Consider the following 22,411-nt stretch of genomic DNA (forward strand, 5'->3'; position numbering starts at 1 on the left):
CTACGTCAAAACTATTTGAATGTTGTTCTCGAATAGACCATTGACTGAACAATGCAACGGTTTATTTAAATAGCATGTTGCACAGTCCCCGTGGCTCTGTGGTTTGCGATGTCGATCGGATAGTTCTCCCGCACGGTTGTGATATTGGGTTCGATTCCCGATCAGGTCGAGGATTTTTTGAGCTAGAAATTTTCTCAGCATTGAGGCACGGTGTATTGTTATACTTATCCTACAAACATGCAAAATATGTCAAAACGATATCTATAACGAATTCTCTCAACTAATCGAGTTGATAGGAACCACTATTAGCCCCACAAGCTATCGTGCGATATTTATTTTGTTTCATGTTGCACGGTAAATGGAATCACTAATGATAGCAGGAAAACACTTTAATCTTTTACGTTGTTCTCTTCTATTCTATCTCTTCAATATTCTCACGCATTCGTATTCAGAGTAAGTGGGTGAGCGCACCAAACCACTGTTTCTTTTTTCCCGCATTGCTACATAACAGTTATGTTTCAGCAGAACGCAGCCTGCCTCTCCTTTGAATATTCTTAGATATTTTTAGAAAATTAAACGGTTTGGCCTTTCTTCTATTTAGTTTTTGTTTCTCGAAGCTTATACAACCGTTTATATAAGGCTAACATTTTGTAGTTTTCGTTGAACAAAAAGATACATAGTTCATATTTTTTCATTGAATGTAAATATTTTCTTTGATGTAGAACAAAAGATTACCATCTGCAAATTTGCTCAAGACACCATACCGATCGAACAAACAGTTTTGGATCTAGGATAATTTGTTTTATAAAATTTTAGTATTGTTTAAGTTTTAATTTATCTACATACAAGTAAACATGGTTGCTTAGGTAACTTTATGCAACTGAAAAACTAGGTTTCTTTAAAAAAAACAAGCATTTTGAGATATTTAATTTGAAATTTTATATTTTTTATTTTCTTCCTTAAACCAAATATTTACATTGTACATTTTTATAGAAACTACTAACTACAACCTTGCCTTAGTTAGAAAACAAGAATTTAAGCGCTATTTATCCGTTGTTTCCTCGTGTGAGACTGTTTTTAGTATCCTCATAGACTTATCAAAAGTGCCTGAGTGTTAAGTAGAGATCGTACATAACGTGTCATGGTTCAACTGCGAAGTTGACGCATTAAATTACAATCATAATTGATGGATTTATTTGTTTGCTCCAGTGTTTCTCCCTCATTTACCATGGTCGCCATGATGCGTGCCAGAAACAGTTATCGGGCTACGTTCCAATACCTTCTGATACCGCATTTGAGGCTCTGTCTATTTCGGTATCCGTTTCCTTCTGGCAGTGTTAGGAGAAATGACGACGCAGAACGTTCAATTAACTTTGGTCATTAGCTATGAATTATTACACAAACAATCATTGCAAAACCTTGTTCGGGTTTGTGTCGATCGTTTGGACCGAATTGTACTGCAGTGCGGATTGACATTAAAACTCAAGTAGGTTGGCAGTTGTATGGTACGTACATACGAAAGTAACCGGCACCGGTTTGCTGCCAAAATGGTTGTTTTTATTTCAATTTTGGATTCTCTGTTCCTCTTTCAAACAACACCGAAAGGTGAAAATGCTATGGGATGTACGTACATTTCGGGCTACGAAAGGCGTTTGCAGATTGTGAACAAGTGAAATGCAAATCGAAGTAAACATTTTACATGATTTATCTAAAACATGAAGGCCATGTGAAACTATATTAATTCATCGAAACGTATAACAACATGTGGAAATTTGTATACTTTCATAATTATAAAAGAACTACTAAATATCCCGTGTTCGTTTGTAGAATTTTATAGAAACAAAAACCGTGATAATCTGCAAGCCTGTAAACAATAACTGAATTCAATAAAAACTTAAACGTCATGTAAAAAATTGAGTTGCTCATTGTTTTTTTTTTTTTTTCAAATAATTTATTTTCAGGAGGGACAATATATTGAACTATTTTACTTATTTCAACGCAAGCTTTCAAGTGCGATACAGTTTTGTTTAATTTAAAAAACAGCTAGTTAAAAACCTTTCTACTAAAATTAAAAAAGGATTATTGCTATAAGCTTCATTCGAAAAGCTAAACGCTTCACACAATGGTCTAAAAATGCCAACAAGGAATCCCATGTGTGTCTTTATATAGGGGCAAGGGGGGCAGTTTCGAACAGAGCTTAAAAAAACAAATGATGCAATTTTCAACCAAACTAAAAATATAAGTAAGTTGGCAGCCCGTCCACCAACATCTACCATATAAATCATTGCACACAAAAAATAACCCCACTTTTCTGACATTTCCCACAGGTTTTTTTACAAGGTGTTCCATCCACTTTTTATGTGATAGGAGTGAAAATGAATGATACGAGTACGAAAAAAATGAAAAAACTCTCCGCCTATGCGAATTCATTGCTGTAATCTTTTGGTTTATTCTTGGAAACTCAATTTTTAACAAGACACTTCCCCATTTTTATTAGAGCCGAAAATTTTACTATGTAAACAAACCCGCGATAACTGTCAAATCTCTTTCTTCTTCTTGTTTTGTGACGTCATCGTGCAATGATCTATAGTTTGATAGCCCTTGGTTGTTTATTACTTACGAAACCAACACAGTGCCATTTTTCATTCATGTTTTCAACCGTTTGGGCTTAAAGTTGTAAGTATTTCTCTAATTTTTTTTTTGTGAACGATTTAAAAATGTAAGTACACCACCTTAGTTCGTAATTATTAGATAAAATTAAAATTTGTCTTCGGATGGTGGTGGGGCACATTCGGACACTTACCAAATTTGTGTTTAATTGTTGTTTTTTCACAAATATCAATTTAGACTGAATCTCAGTCCCAAGAATGGTTTGGAACTACAAAAGGAAATCCGATAGAGCAAACATCAACGATGACGAACTGGGAAGAGTTTCATACGGAACAATGTCTTTGAGACACGCTTCTGATACCTGCGAAATTAAAAAAAGTACCTTGGTCTGTCATCTGAAAAATCAAAGAAACGAAGAAAACGGAAAAATCAGAAACTGTCTCGTCCAAAAACTCAGATCAACAAGTATTTACGAACGTGAAAGAAACATTTCTAGAGAAATATTTGATCGAAAGTTCCCATACGAATTATGGATTGACGTACCGTATGCCAAGGCGATTGGTAAATTGTTTCGCAATATTCTTAAACGCTTGAATGAGGTTCCAGAAAGCAGCGTAAGTGAACCAATTTTGCTGTTGCTTGACAATCACGAATGCCATTGTACTTTGAACCAAAATATTGCCGAGAAAATGGCATAGTTCTTGTATCCTTTCCCCCTTATGAAATAAAAGGATGAGTTTCGAAGTTTGCAAAGAATCTGATCTCAGTCTCTGTTTATATGGAAGAAATAGCTGAAAAACACAAAATTTTCATTAATCTAGAAAGGTTTTCAACACTGTCCGAAATCGCATCATCGCACACTATTAACACGCTTATATGATACTCTGGTGTCCAAGCAACAGCCAGGATAAATTCAGATTTTTTTTAAAAGTTAACAAAAAAATATTAAAAATCATGGTAGAAAAGTGTCCGAAACTGCCCCCCTCTCCCCTACATATATATATATACATGCAATTATTTGTAAATCGTGCAAATAAACCCTTACAAGTGATGTGATCATACATTCTAATATCCTTCTCCTCCAGCCCAGGTTTTTCCTCACAAGGTCGCTCCTACCAAGCAAGATAGCAATGTCATCAGAGCAATCTTGAAGCCAGAACGCCAGCGACTTTTTTTACTGCCTAATGTCCTAGAATAGAATTTTTCTTCAGTGATAGTCGAGCTTATTCGTAACTAGGACGTCATCCACAAAAATTGTTTGGTATGGTTAAGTGAAGCTGAGGCAATGCAGTGGTAAAGAAGGCTGGCACTGGGTTGACAAATGTGAAGATAGCGTAAGATGGAGCACTACTAATATAATATAACGATGCTGTTCAATATACTTTAACCGTATGAAAAAAACACTGAAGTAACGAGTATAATTCAAATTTTTCCTAGCTACCAATAATTAATACTGCTCCAGCTTAAATCGCTGAAATATTATGCAAACCCTTGAAAGTTTTCTGTTTCGTTTGTGATGCAACAACAAGACCATAATTCCATATCTTATTTTCTAGCGATAACGTCAGACAGACATGGTGACAAACAGAGACAGACACACAAAAGCACATTGAAATGAAGAGTCCACCGCAGAGTAGTGTTATTACCGTAAAGGGATCACCAAATTGCTATTGTCTCGGTTTACCACTGTATCTTTTCTTTGGGGCTGTGTGTTGCCGTACAACTGTACGATACGAACTCTGATTGTCGACTATTTACCGAGCGAAACCATATTTTCGGAACATAATGTGATGCGTAAAAGTGGTGAAAGTGGATTGTATACATTGTTGGCGAAGGAGATACGATACGGTGTGACAACGAGATTAACTAAATTTTCTATTCCTAATCTGAACAAAATTTATTTAATGTAACCGGGTTGCTGCAATAAGTAGTCGGCATTGCAGAGGAATCAACCACCGAGTTCAAGGATTTTCATTATCTAACTTGTGGGTCATCACCAACGTTGCCAGTATGCCAGATAAATCTGGATTTTGCCAGATTTCTGTTTGCGCGCCAAACAGATAAACTTCAGAATTCGCCAGATATTTAAAACTGAGCCAGATATTTGCTTGATTTCATCCGCGTCGTCTTGCAAAAAGATCATTACTGCGAGATGGGCCGTGGCTGGCCTTTACCTACTTACAGCCGGCGAGAGCAAAAAAAGGCCAACACTTTCAATTCTGCCAGGAATTTTAACTAAAAATGAGTGCTAGATTTTTGCCAGACTTTTTATTTTCGTTTTGCCAGATTTTGTTTAAAACTTAGTGGCAACGCTGGTCATCACAATCTAGAATAATGATTCTGTTATTCTTATAGTTACTTTACCTTTTAGACTAGTGTTGTCACATATCGTTCTATTCTGAAATGTAAAGACTCTGTATCACCTTATTAAGTAATAACATCTTTATTTTTTCAAAATGCGTTTTTACTGTAAAATTTTCACATATGTTTTTATCACTTTGTGGATTTCTTGAGGATCGAAAAGCTTTTCTTCGTTTTCATCACGATAATCGGCCAGCGAAAGCTGACTGATGTTTTCCATTTCCAATTTATCAGCGATTTTCGCTGAGTAAACACTAGTAAAATCTGCACTAATTGCTTCAAAACCAAAATTCTTCGCCAGCTCCATCTGAAATTGCATCAATCGTAAACCTAGCGCATGGCCTCTGTACGCAGGGTCCACTGCTAAGATGTGCACATGATAAGCTTTACTTAACTTATAGCGTCCACACACATCAGCTGTGCGCTCCAAAAGTGCCAACAACTTCAGAATGTCTGACCACTTTTTCGTATCCGTTGTGGCCGCTTCCTGAATCATTAGATCCGGATCTCCTGGTTCGATTGGACCAGCAACCGAAATGCCAACTACCGTCTTAGCATTCTTATCTTCCGCTAATACTACCATACCTTGTGCGACGAACGATAGCGAGAAGCGTTCATCGTCGACAGTCGGCTCTTTTCCGTGCACATAGGAAATGGTGATGGCTTCCTCCGGATAATAGATAGTCCGTAAGACATCTCTGACGAGATCGATTTCGTCCGGGCGGGCAACCCTGAAGGCTATCGAATCCGAGGACATATTATTATCCACTATGTGCGCCTGCTCAAAATAAACTGAGTGACGCCAAGCGCTTATGCTCAGAGAACTAGGATAAATCAATTTTGGCAAGGAATAGATGAAAACGGAATGCATGAATATGCATTCTAGGGTGGTTCATCTCTTCTGTAAAAGTTTAATTTTGTTCGAACCGAGCAACAAGTATTTATGAAACTATGCTTCTACAATAACTACTATACAAGGTTACATATTCTATAAAATATTAAACACAACAATTTTAGTCCCTAAACTTAACGTTTCAAAGAATGAATTTGAAGAAAAATATAAAGTAAAATAATTTTTTTGGACAAGGTCATGTAAAAATAGAGTTGAAGAGTAAAATACGGAATTCCATCTTACCTACACTTACCTACTTTAATTTTTGAATTGAAAAAATTTGTTTGGTAACTTTTTTCACAAAAAGCCAACAATCCATAATAATACCGGTATTCTTGCGAAAAAAGCATCAAATCAACAACTGTTCTGTTTTATTTGCAAGTTTAACCATAAGTTTGTCAAGTTTCACTGAAATATTTGCTAAATTGTACTTTCGCTGTTATTTGTTTAACGTTTTACCTAACAGTATGTGAAACTGCCAAATTGTAAATCTGGCGGCCATTTTCTTCATACGTGCAATCGTACAAAACGCAAATATTTCCTACAGGTGCTGCCAATTTGTTTTAATTGTTGTTGTCTGTAAACATAAGCTATTTATAACAGAGCAATGCCACAAAAAACGGACTACCAATTAAATCGACCATTTTAAATTTGGCTGAAACTTTGCATAGACGTTTCTATAGGCAAAAGATGCCATTTGGTGCTACAACAACAATATCGCACGCTAGCCTGGAGGGCTAATAGCGGTCTCGACCAACTAGATTAGTTAAGAGAACTCGTTATCGATATTGTTTTTGACACATCTTGCATGTTGTGGGATGAGTACAACGATACACCAGTGCTGAGTCGAGAAAATTTCCAGCTCGAAAAGATCCTCGACCTGATCGGGAATCGAACCCGACATCACAACCGTGTAGGAGAGCTAGCCGACCGACATCGCTAACCACAGAACTTGTGCCTGAAGCCATTTTGTGCTATTGGTTAAATTTTTTGAAACACAGCTATTTTTTGAGAAGCTATTGAAAAATGCTAAGGTATTGAGGATTACAAATATTTTTAGGGCCCAAACGGTTTGTTCGATTGGTATGACGTCATCGGCAAAGCTAAATATAATAATTTTGTCTTTCCGAGAAAAAACACAAAAAAAATGTTTATTTTTCGAAAAAAAGTTAAAGAAAAATTAAAAGTTATTCATCTAAAAAAGCTCATTTCTTAAAAATATATTTTTTTTTAAAACTACAAAAGATTACCTAAACAATGCAACCGGTCCGACCATAAACAAATCAAGAAAAAAAAAATTCCAAAAAATAAACCAAAACAACAAAATGGCATCTTTTGCCCATAGAAACGTCTATGCAAAGTTTCAGCCAAATCAAAAAAGGCAATCTAAAAAAAAACACTAAAACTGGGACATTTTTGTGGAACTGCTCAACTTGAAAGGTGTAGGATGAATCACGGAAACAGGATGTACGAGTGATTGATATTTTTCGTGAGTAATTTTGTTGATTTCGTTCGATTTTGGGCGGTACCGGTAAGATTCATTCAGTAAGGTACATTCGGTATTTTTTCTTCTTCCTTGTACATATTTACAGTTTCTTTCGGTAAATTTGACTGGTTTTTTGGTTCGAAACATTACCAAAGAGCTGTCAAAATTACCAACACCAAAAATTTCATGGAATTTCATGATGAGAATGAAATTTTACCGAACTCAGTGTTTTTCTAATGTTTTCTTGTTCAGTTTGCCCTGCTCGCCAGCTTTATTCAGTAGCTCAATTTGTGTTTTCTTGAACATTTAAGTTTTTTGTTCACATAAACGAATTACTTCAGTTTAAGCTCAACATGTTTATTTCATACTGCCGAAAAGAATATATATACGCTAGCACTATTCGAACACCATTTTTTTAGAAATGTACATTTGTCCACCTCCGAATAAACAATAACCGTAAGTGAGAACTACAGGATAGTTTCTAAAATAAAATTTGGCTTCCTTTATTTATTAGAGTTCATGACACGTGAAGCCAGTTTGGTGATATTCATTGAGTTGCTATTTTCATATTTCTACACAAAGAAATCACGTTGTTTTAAATTCGCACTGCGCAAACATTTCGATTACTTTTGTTCTCACGCAATAAACGACAACTTGTAAACCCTCAAAAATCGCGTATAGAAAGGCGCATCTTACACACCTACAGAAATTACATAACTTGGCTTTGGAGCACGCGGAACTTTACTTTCACTTCACTTTTTTTAATGAAATTATTAAGATAGAGTACAAGAAAATATTGGCAAAAACTAAGAGACGAAATTCGGTCACTTACTAATTGTCAGAGACTACCGAAAATTGTTAAAAGACCCAGTTAATTAAGCCTTCATTTTCTATAAAGTCTGTTTTTTTACAGATTGCTTCTAAAGAATAGCCTTTCTTAAGTTATTGCCAATATTAGAAAAGAAAATTATGAATCAAATACAAGCATGAACATTAACAAACTCGTAGTTTCAGCTCCGTGATTAATCTGAGCTAGTGAAACGGCACAAGGAACCTAATAGATAGCTTTGTGTGTTCGAATGTCATCTCCAATTATCGATACATGATAGTTATACACCGCCATGATCAGACGTACAATCAGAGCTGACAGAAATCATTTTCACTACCGGAATTCTGTGAAAATTACAGCCAATCTCTTCAATTTTCACTTCCAATGAACGCGGTGCCCTTTCAAACAAACTAGAATTTTATCTTTGAAACGAGCTGTTACACTTAGATGAAATAATTCACGCGCATCGTTGACGCAATAAAATCTTTTGCAAATTCAACCAAATGATATTCACAGTTCCTTTGGTAAAACGAAAATGACGTTATCAACATGACGCTTGCTGTCGTTGTCATAATGAAACGCTAAAATTTCTTTCGTGCCAGTATTTTTTTTATCCATCACTAGTCGCGTAATGCGATTGTACAGTACACAAACCGAGTTTACTACATTACAGTTCACACAAGTGAACTCAGAATAATGAATTTTCAGAAAATTTTAAACGATGAATATCGAACGAACACACTTTCACTGCGCTTGACGGATGACTTGGCTTTCGTTTTTTTACGAATACTGAAAAAACGGCGGAAGAGAGAATGAACATTGCATGAAAGCGAAATATTTCCTTGTGATGGTAGAAAAAAGCACTGACGTTGAAGTTTTTAGGCCCTCCGTAGGATACTCAGCATTGAACTAGTGATGGGAAACTTATCGATACTTATCGGTAATATCGATAAATGCGGGACATCGATATTATCGTTAATTTTTTGACGTTAACGATAATTATCGATATTATAAGGGTGAGCACAAGTCAGTGCGGCTGGTTACTGGAGGAGACCCAAAAGAAGGAGACCTCACCTACCCTACCCCAGGAGTTGCTTTTGCCGCTAGGTATTTGTTGGGTGCGTTGGGTGCTGAGTTTCTGAGAAAAAATGGTAACTAAAAAGGTATTTATAGTTTTTAGTTTCCTAAAAACAAATGAACTCGACAACATAGTACTGGAGAACTTTAAAAAAATATCTAAACTTTTTGCACCATCTCATAAAAAGCAATGATACGAAATTGTAATAAAATGCATTTTCTTTGGCTTGCCAACTCTTATAATATGATGGACATGCATAGCGGTAGTCTATTGGTAACTCTCTGGTAATTGTTTAGTTTAACTGCGAACTGTTTAAGTTTAAAGTATCTGTTAGCCAACAAACAATTTTTAGTTCCACTAAAAATCCAAATCAACAAAATTGTTGCGCCAAAAAAGTGTGCTGATTTTTACAGCGGGTGGACAAAATAATTGAGATAAATAAAACTCTCTCAAATTTTAAATTGCCAGAACTTTCAATTTTGAATCAATTTTGATGACCGGTTTCATTTCACTGGAAAACTATCCTAGTTTCCTAGTATTACTTGGGAATTTGTTGTGACCAACCTACACCGAAAATGTTTCGTATTTCAAGAGTGTGTGTCGAAGTGTACATTTTAGCAACGCATAGAACGTTTTAGGCAACTAAATTGTCTATCTAAAATACTTCATTTAAAAGAATCTGAGATCACAGATATTATCTAAAATCATTTTTCATTTTTTAAATTATTTTTTTTTTCAGAGTAGGATCCCAAAATCATTTTTTATATTTTTGAAGGAAAGTTCAGATAATTTTTACTAAGATAAATTCCTTCATAAGAAAAAGGTTCAAATACAGTTAGGTTTTCTTACGCGGGGGATACATGCCTCGTGAAAAAAAACATGTTAAATCAAAAATCCTCTTGATAAACCGCTTTAATTCAAAAATTCGTGTAAAAAACCACGTTAATTTTAAAATCTGCATAAATAACCTTTTACAGAAAATCCGCGTGAAAAGAATCTGACCTTTTTAAATGTTAATCCAGATAAATTTTCAAACGCAAGTTTGCAAAGTTGCTCGGTTTAACAAGACCTACACACCCACAATGTTCGATTGAATTCTGCTAGAGTGCTGCAAGCTCAAAGAAAATTAGTACCCAACAGGGAAAAAACCGCCAAAATCAACACCCATACTTAATAAATTCATACCTCGATGATTCCTCGGCTAATTTTCAATCTATGGCTACCATTGAACTCGAGATAAATTCTGATTTATTGACAACATATAAACCTGAGTGAAACAGAATGTCAGAAAAAGTTCTACGCGTTGCAAAAATGTACACTTTGGCACGCACTTCGGAAATCTGAAACATTTCCAGTGACCCTTGGTCCAGTTCTCAAGTAATACTAGAAAACTAGGACAGTTTTCCAGTAAAATGAAACCTGTATTGTCAAAATTGATTCATTTTTCGTAAAGTTTTGGCCATTTGAAAATTGACAGAATTTTGCTTGCTTCATTATTTCCCTGATTATGCAACGTTCAAAACGAACTTCGGCTTGAAACTACACCGTAGAAAGCACTCCCGGCGTGAAACCCGAAGACTTTCCAAAACAAACTGCTTAACTCGTAAGGTTGTTTGAATTTTCATTCTCAGTATCGTAAGATTTGTCATTCGAGGTCTTAACACAATGGATACGTTGCGGCTGCGTTTGCGGCAATTTGACAGTTAGCCCATTCATTTACTGTCAAATTAACGTCAACGCAACGTAAACGTATCCATCCTGTTTGGGCCATCACTGTCTCTGTTTTTAACAGATTTACATAGCAGAATGCCATTTGTTAAATAACGTTTGCAATGAAAAAATGGATAAAAATTGCCGCTTTTTCATGGGTTTACCTTTAATCGCACTGACGAAACTACTCATGCATCATCAATCATAGTAACCCATGACTTAAAAAATCACAAGAAGGTTGTATGCAAAGCCACGACCGCAAGGTTGAAGTAGAATACTTTCACAAGAAAGATAGCCCGGCTGCTTGCGTGTCAGTCACACACGCAACGATTTTAATTTTCGTTTGCTCGCTGTTGCTTGTTGCATCATGTTGCAACTTGGCAGCTGGGAGACGACGAAATTCTGTTTATACTGATTGATTGAATCGACTTCATATTAGCTCTGCATAGTCGAACTAACTGCTTTTGTGAATGCGTACTAACAGGGCAGTTTATTATTCAATGTCGGTTATGCTGATCGCGCCTTTGCGTTGCCCCTACAGTGGGGGGTTTACTAAATAAAGTGAAAATTAGATAACTACATTAGAATTTGATTGCATCCCGCACAGAATGTCTGCTTGTGTTGATGCCAGAAAATTATTAACCTTCAATTATTTTTTTATTTGCCTTGAAAAAAGCATGTTGCGGTTCAAAATCGGTTGCTAATTACAACCTTTGAGCTGCCCTAACATTGGTGAAATTAAGATACACGGACAACATGCACTGTGGAAGCTATTTCACATTCAGTAAATTAGACGGGTGCGACAAATTTGAATTGCTAGGATGCAACACAGAATGCTTGCTTGCGTTGACAAAAATTATTTACTTTCAATGACTTGTTTATTTGCCTTAAAAAAGGCATTTTGATTTCCGAAATTGGATTTCCTGATGGCAATTATCATGCTGCCCCAACACGGGGGGAATAATGGCTGTCTGGCGACACACGCTGGGAAAAACCGCGCTGCTCCTGAGACGTGGTAACCAACCACAGGGCTAGTGCTGCTGCTAAGGAAGGACGACTGCTGTTGTCGCTGTCTAGAACTATTATGAGCGGCTCCGGCTGAAACAGGCTCTTATATAGGCCAAATAGCATGTTTTCAATTGCAAGGTATATGATTCTGTCGACCGTGCTTGGGAAGCAAGCATTTAACGACCAATCAGAGGTCGAATTTTTCGTTTTGACAAGGCTTGACTATTTTCAATAGTACAATAGTGTGAATAATAAAATTACAATTATCTTATTTTGGGAAGAATCTTAGAAGATTTTCCAATCTATTGCTGCAAGAACGAAGGAAATCCATCGAATACTAACCGATTTATTAGCATTTGAAATTGGACATATTTTTCACTTTTTTCGGTTTTAGATTTTCATTTCACATCCCTATGTAGCCGAACTTCCTGAGAGAAGTATTCTACTTCAAAAAAAATTGACAGATTTATCAGTCAAACTTAACTGTGATAGTGAAAAAAGTGAAGCTACTTCGTTCAGAAGTGTGCGCGTTCAAAGAACGGTACCCCGCCGCGTCAAAAACGGACATCGTTCGGCACTTTGTGGACGGCGGGAATGCTATTCTGACATCTACAACACCTTGACACTATTGGACAACGATCAGAGCATCGAAAGAAAGCCCGGTTCCGGACGGTCAACGACCCTGAGCGACAAGAAGCTTCAAAGGATGCTGAAGAGGAAGACCGAGGGAAAAGTGGCTAAATTGCTACGTGCACTTGGCCGGGAGGTTGGTGCATGCGCTGAAACAGTGAAAAAGTATCTGGAGAACATGGACATACATGTCAGGAAGCGGCAGTCTCGTCCACTCGTCCACTGGTCTCGGAGCTGCAGGCAATGACGCAGCGACAGCGGTTGAATAAGATAGTCAAGTCGATTTTCCCGGCGAAACGCGACGTGGCAGTGGTGATGGACGACTAGACCTATCTCACCCTGGATGGCAACGACTAGCAGGGCTCTTCGTATTTTTCCTCCCCCACGAAGGAACTGAGCACCGAGGTAAAGTTTATTTCACAGACCAAGTTCCCCAAGAAGGTGCGGCTGTGGTTGACAATCAGCGAGAAAGGGATGTCAAAGTTGTATTTCTTTCGTTCCGGGCTGGCCGTAAACGGGGAAATTTAAAGTACGAAGTGCCTGACAGAAGTTGCGTCGTTCATCAAGAGATACCATAAGCGCGAAGACACGGTGTTCTGGCCAGATTTGACGTCGGCCAACTTCTCGAAGCGATCGTTGGAAGAGATGGAGCGGCTGAATATCGATGTGGTACCGAAGTCGGCGAATTCGCCCAATGTCCCCCAGCTGCTTCCCATCGAGAATTTCTGGGCAAACTTGAAGCGCAAGATCTATTCCAACAACTTGTCGCGAAAACGGAGGAGGAGTTAATAAAAAAACGAAGAAAGAGCTTATAAACGTGACTACACGCATGTTTTCGTCCGCCATGGCGAATGTTCCGGTTAACTGCCGGAAGGCCGCACGTAAGGACGTCATATTTTTTGCGAGGAAGCTAACATGATTACCTTTCATGGGAAATTTATCCAACTCAATTATCTCTAAGACATCACCATCACCATCTGAAAAAAGTCCATTTTTTCTACCGCAAACGTTAGCTGTCAAATTATCGATACTTATCGATAAAATCGATAAAAGATCCGAAATTATCGATTGTTATCGATGTTTGTTTTGGGCGATATTTCCCATCACTACATTGAACATTCACGGACCCCGGTTATTATCTGTATTCATTAAAACTAAAAATTATGAAAAATGGTATCAAAACTGAAATTTACGCTACTGACATACAAAAAAGACTTATTTATTTTTCAGTTCAGTGGTTGGTTAATGACTGGGCCAAAGGCGCATAACAGTTCCCACTAGTGAACCTCAGCCTTCCAGCTACCGTAACCCTACCTTCTCGTGATACCAACTGAAATGCGAGTAATCAGTGGAAAGATCGGGTAACCAACCCTGGTGGGACTGCTGGTCGCATGCTGACAGGGGACGGGGCTTTCTTCCTCGGAAGAGAGTTTCCTGGGATCGACACCAACAGAAGCGTTCTAAGTAACGCAGTGTCCTTCTCAAGTCCTGGTAGTGCCCGTGACTCTAAACAATGGCACTACGATGGCCCTCCTGCGACATAGTGGGGTTGGTCGCTGGCCTTGCAAGCCCGCACCATTGAAAAACAACAGCAATGAACGCAATAATGTTGAGTACGGACCGGAACAATCGGCTAGGACCTAGGCAACGAAAACGGACTAACGATTGGATTCTCGGAACATGGAACTGCCGGTCTCTCAACTTCCTAGGAAGTACCCGCGTGCTTTCCGAGGAATTGAAGACCCGCAAGTTCAACATAGTAGCGCTGCAGGAGGTATGCTGGAAGGAGACGATGGTGCGTACGTACAGGGATGGTCACACCATCTACCAGAGATGTGGAAGCACACATGAGCTCCCAAGCAGCACTTGCAACATGTTTTCAAATGAGACTACTCAATATTTGTTGTTTTAAAACTTTTTTAACGGTGCAAGAAACTTTTTCGGTTACTCTGAAGAAATAGAATAGAATTTAGCAACATTTTGTTATTTACGTGTATCATTCTCGTAACTGAAAACTAGAAATTGCCCAATAGTTTTCTGCAATCTATTTCCAACTGCATGTTTCATGATGCTTTTAAATAACGATAATGTCACATGATGTTGCATATTGTTGTTTCACAAACGTTTTCTTCTAAGGAAAGCAAACTAGTGATGAAAATGTATAGCAACATCTTGTTGAACCATATATTTGCTAAAATTACCACACAGTAAACAGCCATCTCTAATATAAACGAATGATAAATGATTGTTGTTGGAAATATGGTTTTGTTTTTCCATATTCCGCATAATTAACACAGCAAATCCACTGAGCAAGGTTTTCTGAACTATCGTTTCCCAAAACATTGTTCATAATTTGGCGAGTTTGAATCATAAAATTTTTTATTTACAACACTTTTTAAAAGGCACGTGAATAATTACGAAGTAAAAACATTTTTTGCACGGTAAATTTTGAATCGCAGGTAGAATGACATACTTATCAGAAGCGTAAGTAGAGAAAAAGTTCGATATATTTGAGGTTTTTTATAATGTATGTAGTTATATTAAACTTCGCGACACCATCACTGAAGAGTAATGACAGTAAAGGTAAACAAACTTAACTTTATTTCTCCTTTCTTTTCTTTTTTATACTGCAGCGGCTATCGATGCAGATGATGGTTCACATAGCACTGTTAGTTGCATATAGGCTTCACCTCCTGCGCTTTTTCGGTTATTTACAAGTTGAATAAAAGTAACGGATGCGATTTATTACAATATTTGAATGCTGCATTGAGAGTTGCATTTGCTTCATTGCAACAATGCGTGCTGCTTGCGCTGGGAACAGCTTTTATAGTGATGGGAGAGATGCAGAAGCGGGTGATCGGGTGGTGGCCAATCAGCCCTAGAATGTGCGGGTTGAGGTTCAAAGGCCCCTTCTTCAACATTAGTATTATCAACGTGCATAGCCCACACCTCGGAAGTACCGATGACGAGAAGGACGAATTCTACGCGCAGTTGGAGAGTGAATATGACCGCTGCCCAAAACCTGATGTCAAGATCATCATCGGGGATTACAACGCTCAGATTGGCCAGGATGAGGAGTACAGACCGGTGATTGGACGATTCAGTGCACACCAGCTGACGAATGAAAATGGCCTCAGACTAATCGACTTTGCCACCTCCAAGAACATGGCCATACGTAGCACCCTCTTCCAGCATAGCCTCCACCATAGACTCACCTGGAGATCACCGAATAGAATAGAAGCACAAATCGACTACGTTTTGATAGATGGTCGGCACTTCTCGGTCATTATCGATGTCAGATCACATCGAGGCGCTAACATCGATTCGGATCACTACCTAGTGATGGGTAAGATACGCCAAAAACTATCCGTTGTGAATAACATACGGTACCGTCGCCCGCCACGGTATAATCTCGCGCGACTGAAGCAACACGACATCGCAACACAGTACGCGTCATCGCTCGAAGCTACACTGCCAGAAGAGGGAGAGCTTGAAGAAACCCCTCTAGGGGATCGCTGGAATGCCGTGAAAACAGCTATCCGCAGTGCTGCGGAGGAAGTCCTGGGACACGTGCAACCAAATCGACGTAACGAGTGGTTTGACGAAGAATGTCGGCAGATTTTGGACGAGAAGAACGCAGCGCGGGCAACAATGCTGCGTAGAGCCACTCGTCAGAATGTGAAGCGATATAGACTGAAACGGAGGCAGCAAGTCCAACTCTTCAAGAAATAAAGGGTCACCAGGAAGAGGAGGAATTTGAAGAACTCGAGCAGCTGCACCGCACACACGAAACACGAAAGTTCTACCAAAAACTCAACGCATCCCGCAGAGGCTTTGTCCCACGAGCCGAAATGTGTAGGGATAAGAATGGAGGAATTTTGATGGATGATCGGGAGGTGTACGAAAGGTGGAAGTAGCACTACGATGAACACCTGAATGGCGTGCAAGCAGGAGACCACAACAGGGGTGGAGAAGATGTGGTCGGTGCAACGAACGACGAAGATGTGCCACCCCCAACAATAAGCGAAGTTAAGGTTGCGATCCGGCAGCTCAAGAACAACAAAGCGGCAGGGAAAAGCCGGCATCGGAGCTGAGCTTATTAGGATGGGTTCCGACAATCTGGCTAGCTCGCTGCATCGGCTGATCGTCGAGATCTGGGAAACAGAACAGCTACCGGAGGAGTGGAAAGAAGGGGTTATTTGCCCCATATACAAAAAGGGCGACAAACTAGACTGCGAGAACTATCGAGCGATTACAGTTCTGAATGCCGCCTACGAAGTGTTTTCCCAGGTCATCTCCCAACGCCTGTCACCCTTAGCCAGCAAGTTTGTAGGAAGCTACCAGGCCGGCTTCATGGAAGGACGGTCTACGACTGACCAAATCTTTACACTGCGGCAGATCCTCCAAAAGTGCCGTGAGTTTAGAGTTCCTACACACCATCTTTTCGTCGATTTTAAAGCCGCATACGATACAATAAACCGACAAGAGCTATGGAAAATTTTCGACGAAAACGGCTTCCCGGGGAAGCCGGATTAAGGCTACGATGGAGGATGTGAAGTGTTGTGTGAGAATTTCGGGTGGAGCGTCGGACCCATTCGAGTCTCACAGGGGGCTCCGACAAGGTGATGGTCTCTCCTGCTTATTGTTCAACGTCGCGCTAGAGGGTGTTATGAGACGAGCGGGGTTTGACATGCGGGGCACGATTTTCAACAGATAGGGTCAATTTATTTGCTTTGCGGATGACGTGGATATTGTCGGCAGAAAATTTGAGACGGTGGCATACCAGTATACCCGACTGAAACGTGAAACAGATAGGATCGGACTGAAGATTAATACGTCAAAAACTAAGTATATGCTTGCAGGTGGGTCCGAGCACGACAGGGCACGCATAGACAATACGGTAACAATCGACGGGGATGAGTTCGAGGTGGTCGACGAGTTTGTGTACCTCGGCTCTCTGGTAACTGAGAACAGCGATACCAGCCGGGAGATAAGGAGACGTATTATCAGTGGAAGTCGTGCCTACTATGGGCTCCATAAAAAAATACGGTCGCAAAATCTGAGTCTTCGCACCAAGTGTATCCTGTACAAAACGCTAATAAGACCGGTCGTTCTCTACGGGCATGAGACGTGGACAATGCTCGAGGGGGACTTGCGAGCACTCGGAGTTTTTGAACGTCAGGTGCTAAGAACCATCTTTGGCGGTGTGCAGGAGAACGGAGTGTGGAGGCGTAGGATGAACCACGAGCTTGCGCGCCTCTACGGTGAACCCAGTATTCAGAAAGTGGCTGAAGCTGGAAGGATACGCTGGGCAGGGCATGTAGCTAGAATGCCGGATAGCTACCCTGCAAAATTGGTGTTCGCTTCAAATCCGGCGGGAACGAGGCGCAATGAGCAAGATGGGTGCACGATCTGCAAAGTACCGGGTGCGCGCGGAACTGGAGGCAGGCAGCCATGGACCGAGTGAATTGGCGGAACCACGTTATGCAGGCCATGTCTTAGGACGTACGGCCATCTAAGTAAGTAAGTAAGTGTTTTCAGTAAAATTGGAGAGCTGAATTGATTTTCTCACCTATTAACAATACTGTACTAGAAAATAATTCAATTCGTGGGAAGGTTGACTGAATGTAAATGGTTTTTGTGCATTGACCTGAACTTCATAGAATTGATCCATACGAAGACTGATAAGATAATATTTGAATGAGCGCGGTTTTATTATTGTACCTTAGCTATACACCAATTTACAACGATTACAACATCGGAAATGTTTAGCCTTTCTCAGCGAGTGAAGTGATATTTTTTGTTTTGAGCCATATTTTTTCAAAAGTACATCTGAAGTGTCCTCTTTGAATTTTATTACATAGTTTTATTCAAATAAGATTTCTTATTCAGAATTTTTGTTCATCAATACAAAAAATTGTCTGTGAAGATACTATGTGTTCAATAATTTCAAAAGCTAAAATTTCAAAAACAAGGGATTTTTTTACAAGTGACTTTCCGAACACGACGGACATGATTTTCTATTCATCCATTGTAATTGGCCTCACAATATAAATAATTGATAATTTATTATAACATACTTGAGTTCCAAACCAACCCCCTCCTTCAATGAAATACGTTCTAAGCTGCCATTTTAACCAAATTTGTTTTAGTTTTCATGGATTTTGCCATAAACATGAGACAAAAATCATCAAAACAATTATGAAAAAGTTAGTAAGTTCTCCAAAAGCGCATTTTGTGAACTCTCTTTGTATGGTTCCAAGATTTGTTTGTCATTACACCAGATTGTATGATGTTTTACGCTAGTAGCGACACTACTCATCCGTTGCATATTATTTAAAGTTATCTATTATAGACATTCCGGATTTAGAGGAAGAGAGGGTCCAGGTGGCCATGGCCTCGAGCCTTTACATAAATTTTCATAGGCATTCTCAGGTATCTGTTAGCTATTAATTGATAATGAGTGGAACGAAACACTGGAGGAAAAAAAAAACAATATCTTATAACTTAAGTTCAAGGAGAAAAAGCGTGCGATTTTTATGTTTACAATTAATTGTAATTAAATCCATGAAAAACAACACCAGGAGAAGTCCATAAGCCATGCAACTCAATTGAATTTGCAATATATACACAATAACTGTTCAGTAAAGAGAAACTGAAAAAATACAATAATTTAAAAGATCAACAGTGTTTAACCGCAACTGTGATTTTGTACAAACAACTGAAAAACCAGAACACTAGGAACGACGTAAGCAATGAAATTGTTTTCTATTTGATTCTGAATAAGGTGCAGCTCAAAGTTTGAGTGTCATCCGCCTGATAGAAAGAAAACTTTTCAAAATATAAATTTAAACAGCACTTATATTTATCATGATTTTGAATCAGGTATCATAGCCACCAATTTCTGCTGTGATTTTGGCACCACTTTACACTGAGGAGGAGTATCAGGGCGCGTTAGCTGTTCCAAATATGTCGACCTAAGAGTGGGAGCGTTGTTCAATAGATTACTAAAACTTTGTTATTTACCCGGCTAATGCTATAATCAATAGTCACAGCCTTTTCGCAAAAGTTTGAATTTCCAGATGTGGAGCACTTGGTTGAAACAATTGCACTCCGTGCTCATCTCGGTAGTCTACATAAGCGAGCCGTCCAACACACGTCATTCCAACACGCTCTGCAATCCGTGCCGAGTAGTAGCTTGAGCAATCTGCGCTAGCTAATGGATATCCAAGATCCCTTCCTCTTTCGAATTGTCTCTCGAAAAGTTTCGCTCCAATCGAATGACCTCTATATTCTGGATCGACGGCCACTATCTCGATATCATAGCATTTGGGAACGTTGAACCGCTCCAATACGTTCACAGATTGTTGTAGACGTGCTAGAAGCTTCAAGCTGTCACTCCATTTTCGAGTTTTAGCAAGTTTCGCCGCTTGCAATAAGTCATCGACGTACCCCGGGTAAATGGGATTGGCAATTGAGATTCCAATCAAATGATTTCCTCGACTACGGTCAACTGCTTTAATCGCCATTCCCTTAAACATAAACGAAACTGAAAACTCGACGTCATCCTCTGCTGGGTTACTTCCATAAATATACGAATTATTCATCGGTTCATCGCGATAGTAATGATTAAGGACGAATTCTAAAACCGAATTATAATCATCAGAATGTGTTACGTCGTACTCGATCAAAATACTTCTACTAAACTCAGCCATCCGCGAGCGACACGGTACTAATGCGCAAAGTCGAGCCCTTTTATATCTGTTCGCATGCTGCCCGCTTTTTACTCATGCGTCATGCATTATCGACAAATTAGTTTTTGTTTTTTCTTTTGCTGTCATTTATTGCAGTATAATCTCATCAACTTTTATCTGTAACCTGAGAACAAGCCTTTCTACCCCGTATGCCATCATCAAGCAGCGTAATCGACGACACGCAAACATCAGCAGGCATCAGCTGGGAGCGTGATCTACTAAACAAAATACTGTAAGAAAAACCAGTTTATAATCTCTTGAAGAAAGATTTCAAACCCGTATGAATTTCGTCGACTGGTTTGAAAATCTGCACGCTTCGATGATTGCGGTAGTCAGCGAATGCAATCTCGTGAACACATTCAAAGCCAAGTCTTTCCATGATTTTAGCCGAATAAACACTAGAACAGTCCGCATACACTGCTTCGAATCCACGCTCTTTGGCAATTTCGATCTGTTTTTTAGTTAGCGCAGAGCCAATTGCACGACCCCGATAATCCGGATGTACTGCCAACATTTGAATCTCGTATATCTTAGTCACTCCAAATTTTCCCTTAATATCTGCACCATCCTGAACTACCGACAAAAATCTCATTATGTCACAAAACTTTTCGTCCTTCGATCGATTCGCCGCATCACGCATTGCCGCAGCATCGTCTACCGCTCCAATGTAGCCCAGCGATATTCCGACAATGGTTCCTTGACGGTTGACAGCAGCAACACCTAGTCCATGGTTTAGAAATTTAATGGAGAATTCCACATCTTCGGCAGCTGGTTCTTTACCGTAGATATACGCCAAATTTGTAGGCTCGTAAGCATAAAAGTAATCCAGCACAAATTTTCGAATTGCTTCCGATTCTTCCGGTCTTGCAGAAATAAACGATATAGAGTCCATCGTGAGAGTAAGTCGTATTACAGCTAAACAGCAACTTATGCTTTATATTTATTTTTGAATGGCAACGTTTATCTTATCACTTTGCACGCGTACGACACATAATATAGACATACAGGTTTAATCAATATAATCACCGTCCTGAGGCACAACTCTTAACGTACGAATATACGACAATTGCGCAATATTATTAATAATTGCAATTCAAAATAACACTTAATGAAAGGTTTTTGTTAAGAGAAACGCACAGTATAAACGATCTCATAATTTTTGCGTTGTTTGGTTTATCAATGTTATAAAAACTAACGCGCAAGCGCCGGAGCAGATGTTTGGATGCGTGATAGAAAACTAGACAAATTCACTGACATTTCTGTAATATTGGGTTGTGTGTCACGTTCCACGTGTGTTCGCGAAAAGAGCAACAAGAACAAAATATCTCTTAGCAAGTTTGTTTACATCTGCACCTGAGCCATTTTAATATATTTTTACCAGACATAATGCTCTCAGATCATTCCAAGCGGGGGATACCATATTACACCATTCGAGAGCTTAACGCTGACTACATTTTAGCGATTTAAGCTTTATTGAACCATTTTAGGTACGTTCAGATAACAGCAAAGCTCCGCTGTCGTAACTTAACAGGACGATTTCGAAGCAAATGATGTTACTAATAATAACAGTCTATTTTAATAAAAAAAAAAAGATTTTCCATTTGAAACACAGCCCGTGAAATTGTGCTTGTAGTTGACGGATAATAAAAATTTTATTGTATTTTCTGAGCGAAAATACTAATTCTTTTACACGAGGAATTGATCAATACTTTTCTTTTGAATAATGCTCTACTCAAAACGATTTCTGGTTTACTGATTTTTGCAAACCATAATTGGAACCAAAAAGGAGGATGAGTCATATAAAATTCACAATTTTAAATTTACTTCTCAAGTAAAGCAAGTAAAGTTTGCTTCGATGATAAAGCATGATAGCCCCGGAAGCAGAAAAACGCCAAAGTTTTCACAAAAACGAAACTGTACGGGATGGAGATGCTGCTGATGTGATATCGGCTTCGCATAGCAAAAAAGTCTTTAGTACGTACAGCATCAAATCAGTTCTACTACGAAGGTCGCACTCAATTTGACACACTTATTTATTTTGCAGGAAACCAAC

At 39.0% G+C, this 22,411-nt stretch overlaps 3 protein-coding genes across 3 annotated transcripts; all 3 read right to left on the minus strand.

Annotated features, from left to right (window-relative positions):
* Nucleotides 1–4,718: 4,718 nt before the first annotated feature.
* On the minus strand, nucleotides 4,719–5,776 carry LOC129722869 (uncharacterized). Its single transcript, XM_055676675.1, has one exon. It carries the CDS (start codon nucleotides 5,726–5,728, stop codon nucleotides 5,075–5,077), a length of 654 nt encoding a protein of 217 aa, XP_055532650.1. The 5' UTR covers nucleotides 5,729–5,776; the 3' UTR covers nucleotides 4,719–5,074.
* Nucleotides 5,777–19,436: 13,660 nt separating this feature from the next.
* LOC129719838 (arylalkylamine N-acetyltransferase-like 2) lies at nucleotides 19,437–20,514 on the minus strand. Its single transcript, XM_055671247.1, has 2 exons — nucleotides 20,503–20,514; nucleotides 19,437–20,376 (listed from the first exon to the last, which is right to left on the minus strand). Exons 1-2 carry the CDS (start codon nucleotides 20,512–20,514, stop codon nucleotides 19,654–19,656), a joined length of 735 nt encoding a protein of 244 aa, XP_055527222.1. The 3' UTR covers nucleotides 19,437–19,653.
* LOC129722298 (arylalkylamine N-acetyltransferase 1-like) lies at nucleotides 20,316–21,526 on the minus strand. The gene is made up of 2 exons (XM_055675643.1): nucleotides 20,635–21,526; nucleotides 20,316–20,573 (listed from the first exon to the last, which is right to left on the minus strand). Exons 1-2 carry the CDS (start codon nucleotides 21,248–21,250, stop codon nucleotides 20,557–20,559), a joined length of 633 nt encoding a protein of 210 aa, XP_055531618.1. The 5' UTR covers nucleotides 21,251–21,526; the 3' UTR covers nucleotides 20,316–20,556.
* Between the last annotated feature and the right edge of the window lie 885 nt (nucleotides 21,527–22,411).

The sequence above is a fragment of the Wyeomyia smithii genome, chromosome 2, assembly GCF_029784165.1.
Source record: "Wyeomyia smithii strain HCP4-BCI-WySm-NY-G18 chromosome 2, ASM2978416v1, whole genome shotgun sequence".
Lineage (NCBI taxonomy): Eukaryota > Metazoa > Arthropoda > Insecta > Diptera > Culicidae > Wyeomyia > Wyeomyia smithii.